This window comes from Panthera pardus, unplaced genomic scaffold (assembly GCF_024362965.1).
Source record: "Panthera pardus isolate Hobbes unplaced genomic scaffold, ASM2436296v1 HiC_scaffold_2, whole genome shotgun sequence".
In the NCBI taxonomy this organism is placed as follows: domain Eukaryota; kingdom Metazoa; phylum Chordata; class Mammalia; order Carnivora; family Felidae; genus Panthera; species Panthera pardus.
In genome coordinates this window covers 48,822,858-48,838,832 of record NW_026526765.1, presented here as the reverse complement: position 1 = coordinate 48,838,832, position 15,975 = coordinate 48,822,858, and the positions used below count along the sequence as shown (strand labels likewise).

General features: G+C 46.6%; 1 protein-coding gene across 5 annotated transcripts in view; it reads right to left on the bottom strand.

Moving 5' to 3' along the window:
* Positions 1-15,975, bottom strand: part of CYFIP2 (cytoplasmic FMR1 interacting protein 2) — a 129,206-nt gene that overhangs the window by 33,207 nt on the left and 80,024 nt on the right. For all 5 annotated transcript variants that reach the window (XM_019464537.2, XM_019464538.2, XM_019464536.2 and 2 more), the window contains 3 exons: positions 6,486-6,629; positions 4,928-5,018; positions 3,440-3,570 (listed from right to left, as the gene is read on the bottom strand). In XM_019464537.2, coding sequence (XP_019320082.1) covers positions 3,440-3,570; positions 4,928-5,018; positions 6,486-6,629 — 366 coding nt within the window. The remainder of the gene's footprint in view (positions 1-3,439; positions 3,571-4,927; positions 5,019-6,485; positions 6,630-15,975) is intronic.

The following is a 15,975-nucleotide window of genomic DNA, read 5'->3' as shown; positions in this document are numbered from 1 at the left end:
TATACTAATATTGCACCCTGAATTTGAAGAAATATTTATAAGCACCTAATTTAAAGAGAAAAGGTATACCTTTAGACAAGTAATTAATCTTTTCAATTTATATCCTCTCTTCCTACACATTAATGATATATTAATAACCTGTTAGAAACAAAAACACAAGCCACAGAATGAAAGAAGGTATTTGCAGCATATATTTCAACATGGAACCCACAGCCAGAAACTGCAAATCTATCAGAAAAAGACAACACAAGATTAACAAGCAAAAGACTTCCTACTTTGTATTTTTCAATATTCTTCCAGTTTTTCTGTTATTATTAACCTACAACTATTAGGTACTATTTGTATTCTTTAAATTAATTTTTAGTTCAATAGTAATACTTGAAAATACTTTCCTTGCAAAACATTAGACATTCCAGATAAAATTAAAGTCCCTGTTGACCCCTAATCCTAGTTTACTCCCTGATACATGGAGAAAATAGCTGAACTATCTGATATGCTTTTTTTCCCTAGATTTTTTTTTTCAATGCAGTATATTTTGTGGGTTTTATTTTTTTGTTTATTTTAATTTTTTTTAAGCCAATGCAGGGCTTGAACTTACAACCCTGAAATCAAGACCTGAGCTGAGTCAAGAGGCAGAAGCTTAACTGACTGAGCCACCCAGGCACCACCCTCTTTTTTGCTTATTTTATATATATGGCATCATAATATGTGTCTTGTGCTGGGACTTGCTTTTTCTCACTCAGCATTGTGTCTTTCAACATTTTCTATGTGGGTACATACACCTTATTCTTTGTAACTCTTCAGAGTCCTCCAGGAGAAGGTCCTCTGTGGATGGCCATTAAGGGCCCTCCCTTCCACCTTCCCTCCCTTTCTTTTTTTGCTAATTGTTCTTTAATTAGAACAATTGATATGTCATTTAAATATTTATTTTATTTCAGTTCTGTAAACACAAAGGCTCCAGAAAGCTCATGCCTCATTCTAATCTCAGAAAGTACTATGTTGGCCTGGGGATTCCCCCAGTTGTCTAAGTAGAAAGCATAGCACAGAGCTTTGTGGGGGCCCTGATTCTTGCTCTGTTGGCCTCCGCCAGGACTGGAGTCGGTGCTGGAAACCTGTGCTTTCCTTCTTCCACCTCTGCTGCTGATGTGCCATGAGACCTCAGGAGACCAGCTCCCCTCTCTGGTTCCCCACTTCCTCCCTCATGAATAGAGGGGTGGGGACATATACTGTTAAGGTCTCTCTCAGCTCTGAAGGTCTTTTATCCTGAGTATCCTCTTGTCTTCAGTGATATATGCAAGTGACCACCTTGGCATGGCTGCCTGAGAAAAATTTTCCCTGTCCTTATAGTCCCATCAATAGTCTGCTTCTTAGGGGAAACTTAATTGGTGCTCTCGGGTCACAACTCCTCATGAAAGAAGGTGCTAACAGGAGACACGTAGGCCTGAGGCTTCAGGGGCCAGCCCTCCCCCACCTCCACCCCTCCTGGTGCCCCTGGAGCCTCTCCTCATCTTTCTGAAGCCTTGAACAGAACTGTGTTTCCTACTCATCCCTGTGACTTCTGAAGGCTAAGTTGCCATGGCAACACAGGCCACTGAACCGTGTTCAAAACCTGTTACCATAAAGAGGAACACTTAGCTGTCTCAAGAGTCTATTTAAAGGGGAACAGAGAGGCAATTACTCCTCATGGAGGGAGAGCAAAACTGTGTGCATTTCTGAGCCTCTCCGCGGGGAAGGGTCTGAGAGAACAGATAGGACACATCCTCGTTGTAGAGGTGGGGACCTCAGACGTGGAGTGAACTGGCTCGCTCTGGGTCACACGGGACTGTTAGAGGCAGGGATCACTAGGGTTCTTATTCCGAGCTTTTCATCTCACTCTACCCCTGTTACGTCTCCTCCCTAGTGCCTTCCTTTCCCTCCCCTCTCCATGTGCTTCTGCCTCCAGGACAAACCCTGAGCTGGGCAGCTGCAAACAGCCGCAGCGTGTTTATGGCTGGTTCTTCTCCCAAGGCCCAAAGGGCCTTTCCCAAGAGTAAATCAGACCCTCTGCCTCACTCTCCATTTCACAACACTCCAACGAATTCCTACCCAGGACTGCCACCTGTTCCTCCCTCCTCTGCTCCTATCTTGTCCCCTGTGCCCCTCTATTCCAGCTCATTCCAGGTTTTTTTCTTTCTTACAAATATCAAGCTCTACCCTCTCTGAAATCAGCATATCCCTCCCGACCACCATCACGCTCTATCCCGGTTTCCCTTTTATGCCCTCACAGCATGTACCACCCTCTGCCTTCACGATGTTTGGATGGTCATAATCTGTCTCTCTTAATGAAGGCTATTCACACACAACCTAGAACTGCAGTCAGCAATGAACGGGCTCTCCATACCCCTGTGCTGTATGAGTGCACAGAGGCTGTGAGATCTTCCCAGGCTGAGATGATGCACCCTCAGAGCGACACCCCTCTCCCTTTCCTTCCACTACTCCACTGCATCTGTGGCCCCGTGGCTGGAGGGCTGTGGACCCCACACACAGAGGAGCAGGTAGCACGGAGTGTTGGCGAGAATGGGAAGGAGGCAGGCAGCCTCTGTGACCAAGCCACAAGGGCCGGTGGGGACTGCCGAATGGTCAGGCAGCTAAAAGGGGCCCTGGGTCTGTGTGGTCCTGGGAAGTGGGAGTATGGGGAGGCGAGCCTGTGCTCATCCTGCTAACTACCACCAGTTATTTAGTTCTTACTGTGTGCACTTTGCACGTTTTGTCTCCTTTCGGCCTCTAAACTACCCTGAGGGTTAGCGTGGCCGTCTCCCATCACACCAAAGGAAGAGAGCACTATGTGCTCTCCCCTCAGCCTGGACCACGATTCCTGGTTCTTCAGCAGGCCAATTCCTGACGCTTCTCCTGGTCACCCCCTGAGGGAAGTCCTCCCTTTCTCACCAAGACCACACCAGGTTCTGTTTTGTGTTCCCACAAAACCCTGCACTCCTCCCTCCGAGCATTGCTGTAATGTATGCACAGCATTTCTGTGTGAATACATGGCTCAGTGTGAGTCTCCCCGCCACTGTCCAGGACACAGGGCAGGGGCTGACGATGACTCCACCCCCCAGTGCAGTGCCCGGCCTGTGGCAGCCAAGCAGTTGTTATTTGTTTAATGAGTAGATGGAAAACTAAGCCTCGGATGAATTGCTGGGATCCTGTGGCTAGTGAAGGTGGGGCTGGGACAGGAACCCAGGTCTGTCTAACGCCAGAGCCTGTGTTCCTCCCAGGGTTCAAATGGTCGGAGCTGCCTGAGAGCAGAACAGATCTGTAGCACATACCCCGCACGGGACAACACGAGTCTATGCTGCAGGGCCTGCTGAGCAGGATACCCTGGGGGGCCTCAGGTCTCTGGCTGGGCTGGGGGTCCCTTCCAGCCTGGAGACGCTCCAATTTCTTTGGGCTCAGGACTCACCAGAGCTTGCTCTATGAGCAGGCAGAACAGGATGGCATTGCCCACCTCCCTCAGGCTCTGGAACACATCTGTTTTGAGCTCTGCATACTCAATGATGTCCTTCAGCTGGTGGTGGAAGAACTCCAGGATCCCTGGGGAATGAAGGCAGACAGTTAGTGGGAAACTGACCCTGCTCAGGCAGGATGATGGGAAGGGCCAACAGAGCAACAGCCCAGACCTGAGTGGGATGGCGAAAAACCAAACCCCTACCTCTCTACATGTGGGCCAGGGGTGAGACTTCTTTCAGGGCTCAGTACTAAAGAAAACTCAGGAGGCTGGCTCAAATCTTTTTTGGAACAAAACAAACATACGCAAATACAGCATCCCTGAATCTCTCCCAGTCCCTCCAAAAAGTTGTATGAATTCTTAATAACAGGAATTAACACTTATTTATAAGGGCTAGGTATTATGCTAAGCACTTTATCTACAACATCTCATTTAATACAACAATACCATGAAGGGCACTATTACTTTTATTTTTAGATTATGGTCAGAGAGGGTAAGTGGCAGGCCCATAGTCACACAGCTAGTAAGTGGGGCACCTATGATTGAAAACCAGAGCTTCCAAGGGCAAGCCCTTTTCTCTCTTTCTTTCTTTCTTTCTTTCTTTTCTTTTTTCTCTTTCTTTCTTTCTTTCTTTCTTTCTTTCTTTCTTTCTTTCTTTCTTTCTTTCTTTCTTTCAGGTTTATTTATTTTTTGAGAGAGAGAGAGAGAGAGAGAGGAAATCTCAAGCTGATTCTACACTGTCAGAGCAGAGCCCAACGCGGGGCTCGAACTCAAGAACCATGAGATCATGACCTGAGCCGAAATCAAGAATCAGACGCTTAACCGACTGAGCCACCTAGGTGTCCCCAAGCCCTTTTCTACTCTGAATCACACACACTCAGCACCTGACAGCTTGGTTTTTAGGAAAAAACACCAGGTGCCAAACTCACAGTCTCTTCCCCAGATTCAGTCCCTGTGCCATTCACTATTAGGGAAGGAAAGAATGATTTCTCTGCTCAGAGGCAGACTGGCAAAACTCCTGTTTCCTGACTCACCTTAGAAATGTCACTTGTATCACCACCTGCAGCACCTGCGTCCTCCAATGGGCAAATGGAGGAAGGGATCCTGGAGGTGCTGAGTTAGAAAAGACCTTTACAAGTAGGCTGTAAATGCTCTACAGCTGCTGTCCTCCCTAGCTCCCCAGCAGTCCTGTGGAGGCAGGCCTAATAGGCATCCTTTACCTTCACTGGGGAAGATGATGCTACCGCTCAGAGGGATTATAGATGCTTCAAGGCTATCTAGCTAATGGAGGAGGTAGGATGCTAACCCAGTGCTGGGCCAGCTTGTGGGCCTGTTAGAGAAGCAAACCTTTCCAGGTAGATGGTCAGGGCCCCTGACCACCACAGGGTGGGCCTGGATTACTCTCCTATCACTACCCCCTGCCCCTGGCTCCCCATCACCAACCTGGGGAGCCATACTCGTGTCGGGGCAAGCGGCATATCTTAGGCATCACCTCGATCAGTGTCTTCACGTACTGGAGAATGGTTCCTTGGAGCTGACAAAAGAGGGCAAAATGAGTGAATAATCCATCACTGCTGTCTATGTGTAACTCTGGACTAAATGCTGGGCTCTGGGGGTGTACAGGGTTCTGTTGCGGCCTGTGGGTAAGTGCTATGGACTGAATGTGTCTCCCCAAAGTTCATATATTGAAACTCCATCCCCCAGTGTGATGGCGTGTGGCGTTGGGGCCTTTGGGAGGTAATGAAGTCTTGGGAGTGGAGCTTCATTATGGGATTAGTGCCCTTATAAGAAGAGACAAGAGACAGGTGAGCTTGTTCTCTGTCATGTAGGGACACAATGAGAAGGCAGGCATCTGAACACTAGGAGGAGGGTCCTTGCTAGAACCCGCCCATGCTGGCACCCTGACCTTGGACTTCCAGCCTCCAGAACTGTGAAAAATCAACATTTGTTGTTTAAGCCACCTGGTCTGTGTTATTTTGTTATAGCAGTTGGAGCTGCCTAGGCCAGTAAGGCACTGCTCCCTGAGAGGAGGGAGTAGGTTTTCTCCTAAATGTGGGGGCACAGCCCTATTCTCTTTAATAACAAAAAATAGGCCTTTATGAGACAGAAAAGGGAGCTGTCTCATTAGTCCCTTGGGAATATACACTTCCAGGAGGGCAATTTCAAGGTATGAGCCTTTCCTGGGATTGAGGTGCTTATATGAGATCCAGATTAAGAGCTAAAATGTTATGGGCCAAGGAGCTGTAGAGACAGACACATTAGCTAATTTAAACACAGAAAATACATTGCACATTTATCCCTCCTATGTCCAAGGCAGACATCTTTAACCCATTACATTTTCCTGTTTAACTCTGGATTTAGCGTCACAATCTGTAACAACTCGTGGCTCTACACAGCTGTTAGCAGAGGAGCCGTGAGCAGGCGAATCCTGCTTCCTATTTCTGGTGTGGCTACTTATTACTTTAGCTACTTCTCTCTTGTCATCTCAAAATTTCAGGAAAATCTTGTTTAAGTGTTTCAGCTTTACTTCGGCGTGTCATGGGGAAGTAAATGGAGCTTTGGATGATCACACTTGAAATGGGATACAGAATTCCCTTGAGGCTAGCGAAGTGTTGTAAGTGTTTAGCAAGAAATCCCAAGGGGAAGAAGCGTGGTGATTGATTAGAGATATGTGCCGTGAGCACAGGAGGGGAAAATGGCAGCACATGTGCCATGGAGTTTTCACGCTCAGGTTCAAAAACACTGCATAGGCGGAGTGTGTGAGCAGTAATTAGTAGGCCCTAAAGGTCAACATCAGGATTGCTGAGTTCATTTATCAAGTGCAGTGAGTAAGCTCTGGGTCAGAAAGTGAGAGGGAAAGCCATGGCGTCAGAAGGTACACAGAAATGTTACAGAGTGCTACGTAAGAGGAACCCAGGGATAAGGGCACAGGATTCCCCGGGGTTATTCCTACAGACAGAGCTGAAGGCATGTACCAGGACTCATGGAGGCCCCTCCTTACCAAACTCTTGACGATCTTCAGCAGTTCCTCCATGACCACGGCAATGCCCTGGTAACCCAGGAGTCTACAGATGGTCTTGAAATGGGGGGGCCCAACGAAGTTCCTGTAGGAGCTGTAGATGTGGCTGTAGGCAATGTTGAGAGGCTGGAAAACAGAGGATGTGGCAGAGTAAGAGGCTGGGAAATAAAAGATGCTGGCATGAGTCCTGGAGAGAGATGTTTTGCTGCTGAAAGGGATGAAGACCTGACATCATCTGTGATCTCTCACTGGGGACCCCTGTGAATATGTCTGCAAGAAGATGGTCACGGAGAGACCACAGGGTGGCATGAAGGCCACTAGGTGAGCAGTGGTTCCCCAGCAGAAGTGGAGAAAGGGCTTTCAGGCGAGAACCTTTTTTTACAGACGCTCCTGCCACTCACAAACCAGGAAGGACTCTGACAAACAGCCATGGGGTGGGGATACAACAGATGGTTTTGTTTTTCTAGGGATATTTCTGGTCCTTGAAACTGGCTGGAAGAACTGTGTGGAAACTCAGTAGCATCTTCCCGTTGTTTTCTACTCTTTGTTGTCTACATTTATAATGGGGTGGGGTCTTGGGAACAGACAATCCTGGGGTCAGGACACCTGTGTTGAATGCATGGGGATCACCTACCCTTTTTGGAACCTCAGTTTCTTCATCTACAAAATTAGAGTGTTGGATTAAATCAGTGGTTTCATAACTTTTCAAGTGGCAGTCCAAATGAAAAGTGTCACGGGGGCCAGTGTGTGAAACAGACCAACACAGAGTCGCTCTGTTTGGCTGCTGGGTGGGGGGCCCAGAGTCCTAGCCACTGACCGGCTGCCTCCGCCCTCTGGACTCCAAGAGACACCTTCACTGAATTAGTGCAATTTGTTTAAGATCTCTTTCTGTCTGGGAATATGTGACCAAATATATATAGGGCTTCCAATTGGTCTCACTCGGTTGGTGAGACTGCAGAGTTATTGTTGACTTTGTTCTTGAAATGCCGTGACCTGTGGTATGCCTCATGCCAGGCTTTGTGAAGCCCTCCATGTGCATTCTTGATTAACCTTCACAACAAACATACAGTTCGTAGCCCTGTTTCACAGATGACAGGACTGAGGTTCAAGGAGGTAAGGAGCTTGCTCAAGGTCACATGGTCCTGAGGTAACTGAGCTGTGACCCGAATCCAGATAGATCTGATTCCAAAGCCCATGTCCTTCACCTCTATATATAATCATGGACTTTGGAGGCTGAGTTCTATTAGAAACCATACCCAGTTTTTTAGAAAAGACATCACTTCAAAGCTTAGTTCTGAGTGTAGTCTCCTACCTGGAATTGCAAAAATCTAATACCCATGGAACATGCAATTATGTAAAGACCACATCTGATATTTTATTAGCGGAAATTCAACATTAGTTAGCTAATTAGAAATTCTACATGAATTAAATAGGAACTGTAGTGATGCTTCTGGAGGGCTGCGAGATTCTCAACTCCCTTTGGAGCCACTGAAGGAAGATTTAATTATGTTCAGCCCAGGCTCTGCAGTAAGTATGTTCTACCATAAATGAATTCCAAACTTCACACAACAAGCATCACAATTACAGTACTCTCTAATAACAAAGATACATGAAGAACACCATTAGAGTACCCACTGATAATAAGAATTCGTGAGGAATCAGAACACCCCCGCATCCAGCAGGATGAATAATACAACAGCTCGTTCGGTAAGGTAATGCTGACATACGGTGAGGCTTGGAACGTGAGAAGGAGCAGCACTCTGTACCCAGCATGGATGTGCTGTCACAAATTCTACTGGAACCTGGGGGAGGGATCTTTTATGTAGTTACTAGAGATTTCTAAATGTTATGAGGCAGGAATGGTTTATGTAGGGAGGGAAATATAATTGATTGGAAAGCATGATGTTCACCAAAGTCAATGATCAATAAACACTGGAAGTATTCGTATGAATGGCTGAGAGTTGAGTTTGAATCAGTCCACCACAGAACCAGGTTGGGCCATATAATTTTCTGTGTATGAAAGTAAAAACTATTTTAGTGACTCTGTAACAGGCCACCCTGTACAACAGGGTTGGGACAGGGTGAGGCGAGGGAGGCATTCATTCTCCTGAGTGAGTGCATCTTAGCTCTGGCCCTGTTATCAAAGTCCTATTCTGTATTCTCTTGTTTCCAGCCTAGGGATGAGGAGTATCCAGCAAACACCAAACAAACCATGGCTGACCTCTATTGAGGAGGGAGATTGATGAGAAAGGGGCAGGAGAGAATCATCTAGGTGATGGAAATGCTCTACATGCTGCTTGGGTTGCTGACTACACAGATGTATACATTTGTGAAAACTCATGAAACTGTATGTACACTTATGGTCTGTGGATGTTATGGACTGAATGGTTGTATCCCCTCAAAATTCATATGAAATCCTACCTCCTGTTGTGATGGTGGGACCTTTGGGAGGTAATTAAAGTCATGAGGGTGGAATCCTCATGAATGGGATTAATGCTCTTGTAAAAAGACAAATGAGAGAGCTTGTTTTCTTTTCTTTTCTTCCTTTCTCTCTCTCTCTTCCTCCCTTCCTCCCACCCTCTCTCTCTTCCTCTTTCTTTCTTCCTTTTCTTTCTTTCTTTCTTTCTCTTTCTTTCTTTCTTTCTTTCTTTCTTTCTTTCTTTCTTCCCTTCCCTTCCCCCTCCATCCCTCCTCCTCTTTCTTTTTTCTTTCTTTCTTTTCTTTTCTTTCTTTTTCTTCCTTCCTTCCTTCCTTCCTTCCTTCCTTCCTTCCTTCCTTCCTTCCTTCTCCATCATGTGGAATACAGTGAGGAGAAGTCTATTTGCAAACCAGCAAGTGGGTCTGTGCTAGACAACTGATCTGCCAATACCATGGTCTCAGACTTCCCAGGCTCTAGGCAATAAATAAGTGTGTACACCAACCAGTCTATGGTATTGTTGTAGCAGCCTGAACTGATTAAGACTGCATCTTAACTCAATATGGTTATAACTCAATATAAATGTAAATTTAAAAAACCCACTGGGCTGATTTACTTGCCAACATTTGTTTTCAAAGATTAAAAAACAAAACCATGATTTGAATTTTCTCCTGAAAAGGGCTGCAGCTCAAGACTGCACAGGAACAAGGGAATGATGACCTGGCTGTGCTGGGGGCATGTGACAGAGCTTACTGACTTCTAGAACCACCTTCTCATGTCCCCATCCACACCAGGCACTCAGGACCTCTCCTCTGAACCCAGTGAAGCTCACCTTCATCCCTTTTACAAATATCTCATGAAAGGAATTTCTGAGCAGCAGGGAGCTTTCAAATGGATATCCCTGACGAGTACAAAAGCAATCAACTTTTTTTTTTTTTTCCTGTCTGATTCTCTGACTTTTTCTTCCTGTTTTGTCTGATTCTAGAGGATGGAATTTTCGGGGGGGGGGGGGTGTGTGTAGGGGGTGGTGTGGTGCCTGAGTTTAAATCCTAGGTCCACAAATTTACTAGCTAGATGATTCTGAGCAAATGACTTATACTCTCTAGGCCAAGAACTCCAATAGGGTTGTTGGAAGTTTAAATGAGGCAACATATATAAGGCGCGATGCATAGTGCTTGGCACGTTGGAAGCACTCACCATGATAACCACCATTAATATTGCTTTGTTTGAGAATCTGGTAGGTAAAGACTAAGAAAATACAACTTCTTGGCCAAATGTCCCCCAGCAGCCTTGGTTGCAGTCATGATTCTCGGAACGTGGAGAGGGGAGTGCACCCAACGGGGTGAGATTTTACACGACACACTGTATATCCCACATGAGGTCATAGCTGGGACTAGCCGACGGAACACATCAAACATGCAGATTTTGCTCAATATTTACAACACTATAAAAACAGGAGCTGTCCAGCAACAGACCGTGCTGGGTAGAGGCCCTCATGGCTCCAAGTGTCCTGGTGGAGGCTGTGAAACACAGTGCAGCTAGAAGGGAGCCCTGCCTGAGCCAGGGGTGGACAGGGGCGCTTCTTCTGAGCTCCTAGCTGCAGTGCTGTCTTCCTGGGCATTCCTCCTTAGCATTCGCGACCCTCCCTCCCACCCAAGCACCAAATGCCCTTAGCACTCATAGCAAGTGCAAATAAAAACATATTCAGGGATAGAAACTGTTCAGCAGCCTCTCCAGTTCTAGGTGGAGAAGAAGAATAATTCTGGAATTGTTTCTACCACACACAGGGGTGTAAAGAACTCCCCTACAGACCCACTCAGTGCACACAAGAGGCCTCTTGTTGACCTTCCCACACCAGTCTTGGATTCTGGTCTAGACCACAAATTTAGGCCTCGGTTGATGGCCCAAGCTCAGGAAGGATCAGCATGAAATGAGCAGAATTCAAGTCCTCTTAAGTGAATAAGTGAGTCAGCTCCCCTCACTCCCCCCACCCCCAAAATACACCACACCCATGCAGGAGGAAATACACACACGCACACATGCATTATGCAAAGTACATGCACACACACACCCCCGGAGGGCACCCATCTGACCTGCTGGCTCAATAGGAGGCTGGGCCCTATTGAGAAAATGTGGGAATATGGGAGCCTGGCCATTTTCTGAGGTTTAGCAAAGAAAAACAGGAAGGCAACATGACCTGAGACATTGGAAACTTGCTACATACCTCTTACACGGAACCAATCCTGCTGACTCAGGTAACTACCAGGCTGTCTGCCTTAGAAACTAATTATGTATCCTATTTAGGATGCCTCACTGGTTTAAATGCATACTGCACAAAATAGCTAACTTTATGAGATCTCAAGAAGTAAACAATCCTGATTCAGAAATTAGAACCATATTTTTAATACGTGACACAGATGTGCATTTTTTTTTTTTCTTGAAGGCAAGACAGTATTTTAAGGAAGACAGAAAATAAGGTGAGTTTGATCTGGCAGATGCTGGGGCCCTGTAATATTATTAATATGGGCTTTAAAAAAAACCCTGTAAGATGTATACATAACCTAAAAGCTACCATTTTCACCATTTTTAAGTGTTGTATAAGGCGACTACCTCTCACGGACAGTAAACATGGCCAGCCACTCCAATCACTGAGGACTACTTATTTGGCAAACTGAATTTGCAAGCAATCTGCATCTCTGCTTTCTGGAATGACAATCACTGTTTTCGGAGATCCCAAGAGGAGTTAAAACCGTTTCTAATTTTCCCATTTTAGTTACAATTTCTCTAATGTTCCTTGACCAATCTGAATCCCATCAGTCCAGGGACACAAACATGACTTCCTAATTCAGGTGGAGAGCTCAGCTCAACTCTCTGAAATCCCCGCAGGGCAAGGAAGACTGGGGAGATAACAGCAACACCCTCCTGGTTGAGAGCCTCCTTGAGAGCCCACAGGCTAAGATGTGTTAAAGGACTGATAGAGTCCTGAGTTAAAGGTTCAAGTCCATCGGTAGGAAGGGCTGACATTTCTGTCTCTTCCTGATGTGTCGTGAGCCGCAGGCAGGCTGGGTCTCCAGTGTCTGGCTTCTTTCCTGGGCTTCTTAGCTCAGAGGTTGAAAAATCCAAGATGGTTGCTGTAGAGGCCTCCCTCAGGAATCAGTGCTCCTCCCTTTCTTGTCTCGTGAATAAAGGCAAGAGGAGAAGGCAAGAGGGAGAACAGGAATGGAACTCTCTGGCGATACCATACCAACGCTATGTACAGTTAGAGATGCTAAGATTTTTGGAAGAAGCCAAAGTCATCGCTTTTTAAATAACCTATACCAATGTGATGACACCTAAGTGTGTAATGTTCCTCAGCTTATGAATAATTCCTTCATATATAAAATATACCCAGGTATGTTAGCTTTCTGTGGCAGCTATAACAAATTACCACAAATCTGGTAAAAAAGAGAAATAAATTATCTTAACAGTTCTGAAAGCCATAATCCAAAATCAGAATGATGGAGCTAAGATCAAGGTGTCGGCAGGGCCACACCGCCTCCAGAGGCTGGGGGAGGACCCATCCCTTGCCTCTTCCAGCTTTTGGTGACTTCCAGCATTCCAAGGGTTGTGGCCTCCTCCGTTGTCTCTTGAGGTGTGGGCTCCTCCTCCGTTTGTGTGTAACCTCCCTCTGCCTCCCTCTTATAAGGACACTTGTGATAGCATTTCAGACCAATCCTAATACTCTAGGATAATCTCCCATCTCATGGTCCTTCATTTAATCACACCCACAAAGCCCTTTTTTCAAATACAGTGATATTTCCAGGTGGCAGGATTAGGACCTGACATCTTTGGGGGCCATGATCAGCCTCCTATACCATGTAAGGCAGGTACAATCACCCCCATTCAGCAGAGGAGGAACCTAAGGGAAGTGAAATACAAGATGATATTCTACTGTGTGTACCAATTGGCAAAATAACAAAAAATTCTTCTGAACTAGTGGGTCAATAATGTTGTGTAGCTGGGGGGCGGTGCCATGCAGCCACGAGAGCGGGGGCAGCCACGGGAGCGGGGACAGCCACGGGAGCGGGGGCAGCCACGGGAGTGGGGCCAGCCACGGGAGCGGGGGCAGCCACGGGAGTGGGGCCAGCCACGGGAGTGGGGGCAGCCACGGGAGCAGGGGCAGCCACGGGAGCAGGGGCAGCCACAGCAAAGCCAGTAGCACTGCTGGTGGGGCCGTCAGTGGGGCTGATGCAGACTCCGCTGGGCAGGCCAGGCTGGACGCTGGCACCAAGGGACGGGCCCAGCTGAGATGTCTCAGCTGGATGTAGCAATGCACTGGGTCCTACGTCTCAAGGATATGACTTAATGGAAAAAGCGTCGCAAGAGAATGATGGATTTCCTTGAGGTCAAATCATGGCTCGGACAGGGGCGTCATTCAGCTAGTGACAACCACACCAAACACAAGGTCATACCGACAATTTCTACAGACTGAAATTATTGGGAAATTACTGATATACTTTAAGGGCTGATTTGTATGACAATCTATGTCACTTGGAAGGCAGTTTTATGATAGACTCTATATAATTTACTTGACTTAGTACATTTAAAATTTAGGCTCATATACTAATTTCAATTATTGGCCGGGCTGTTAAACATCTTTTACACTTAGTATCACCCCTCACCCTAAGTGACAGAGCTCTTGGTCAGGGGTACGTGGACTCCAGATTCCACAGCAGGGGACCTCAGAAGAGGAAAAACACTCGCTGAGTGCATCTCTCCAGATGTATTTAATGGTTTCCCTGCTTCTGTGGCTACATTCAGGTGGCTGGATGTTCTCTCTGAGGTCTTTTAATTCCTCGTCTGCTCCCATCATTCTGGAATCCACTAAACTGTGAAGTCCTGTCTCTACTGCTCAAGAGAAGCTAAGCAAAGGTAAGCATTCCTGTTGATTACTGTTGACTGAAGAATAAGGCAGGCACAAGAGTGGAGCATCAGGGAGGCTGGCCAGGAGCGCCGGCTCTAGGGATCCAGACCGGGAGACGGCTCGGCTCTGCCAAACCTCACTTTGTGTTGATGGTCAAGTTAATTAACCCCTCTGAGCCTCAGTTTCCCCCTGTGTACAATGGTGATAAGAGTCCTACTTCAAAGAGTCGTCACCTGGGTAAAGTGATAAAGCACATGTAAAATGCAACAAAATGCATTTTGTTATTTCTGAGTTGTATGGATTTGACTGTTGTCTTTGAGTCTTTCTGTATACTTTAATTTATGTACAATGCGCACACACACACACACATACATATATTTAAAATAAAACTTTTTTAGAAGGAAGGAAGGAAGGATCATGTAGGGTGCAAACCTTGTCCATATCAGCCTCTGGATGAAGAAGCTACAGTCAACTCAGGCAGTGGCTCTGACCCACTGACTTTTCTTCTGAATAGTAACTACTGTTCCTAAGTCCGGCACTCACAGAGATGGGGTCATTACACTGCTCCAACACTGTAAGACAGGTATTCTTGATATTTGCATCAATAGAAGAGTTAACCAAGGTATAGAAAAATGAGGGAATCCGTCAAGGCCACAGAGGCAGGATTCAAACCCAGCCTTGGGATTTTAAGGTCTGTACCCTGAACAACGACCTTGTGCTGGGTGCCAGCCAGCTTTGGGACTGGGGATAACCTCACATCACCCCTTTGTTGCCACCTTCAGGAAGGGCACAGGGACCCCCACTCTGGCTGGTTTCCTCTAGCAGTAATTTACTAATGGTGTAAACCAATCAGGGCCGTCCTGGCCTCCCTGAAGGTGGAGAAAGAGTAAGCCTTCCTGGGATGTGATCTCCTGAGGCCAGTGCCTCCAGAAGATTTATCTCAAGCACCGAGGGCTGCGTTAGCTCCTCCGGGTGCTGCTGGTGGATGGTGATGGCCAAAGGGGCAGGACGCACCCAGGACTCAGGGTCAGGGGCCTGCTTTTCACTGCTGGCTCTGCCTCTAGTCAGTCGTATGGTTTGAGGATGCCCTCCCTTCCCTTGGGATCTGTGAAACAGGAAGGCTTCTAGGCCTCCCTCCCATTCTCTAAGTGTCTCAACTTCTCAAATAAGAAGCTCACCATTAAAAATGGCATCCAGGAGCATTAAAAATAAATTCCCATTTTCTGTGGCAAAGGCTTGAGTTCTATCTCGTCACTCCACAGGCCTCCCAAGTCTGGTATTTTTATTTCCCTCAAAATAACCTTTTCAAAAGGCACCTGCAAACTACCATGGTGGCCTTTCTGTGGAGAGGACACTTTCATGTTCTGCAGGGAGTCACCATTAGCACACATTACGGCAGAGTTTAGACAGGCCCCTGGGAAGACCTAATGCCATGGGAAAGACACAGAGCAAGTGTCTAATCAAGGGACATCCCGGGACTCCAAGGCTCACAGAGACCCTTGGCCAGGGGAGGGTCTGTGACTCACCGGGAAACTCTTCAGAACTTTTTGATTATCACTCATGTGGATCACAAGGAGACTTTCATGGGTTCACTTGGATACTTTGGCCGAGAACCAAGAAGAGAAAGAAACCCTGACTTTTAAAAGCACGTAATTTGTGTAAAATAATTCAGGTCTAAATCTGCCTAAGCCGGGGCTGCTATCACAAATTTCCACAAACTTGGTAGCTTAGGATGACAGAACTTGATTCTCTTCATATATCAGATGTGCTCTGTGCTCGCCCCAATAGAGTGCTGGCAGCAAATTCTTTTGAGGTTGAGGAGACCAGGAAGGGGTAGAATTGTGGAGGCAGATAGAGTTTTGTGGGAAATGGAAGTAGTCAGGGTTCTTCAAAGAGAAGGAACTTTGGGGATCATCCAATCCAGGAATAGTAAAGGGTTTCCATTTCTGGTCTCAGCTCCAACTGATGGACTGGGAAGCAGCTTCTTGGGATGCCTGTGTTTCTGAGTCCAAATGGAAGCAGTGTTGTATTAGTTTCCTAATGGCATTGTGACAAATGATCCCAAACGTGGAGCCTCAACACTGTAACATCCTATAGTTCTGGAGGCCAGGTACCTGAAATCAAGGTGCTGGCAGGGCCACGTGCCCACTGAA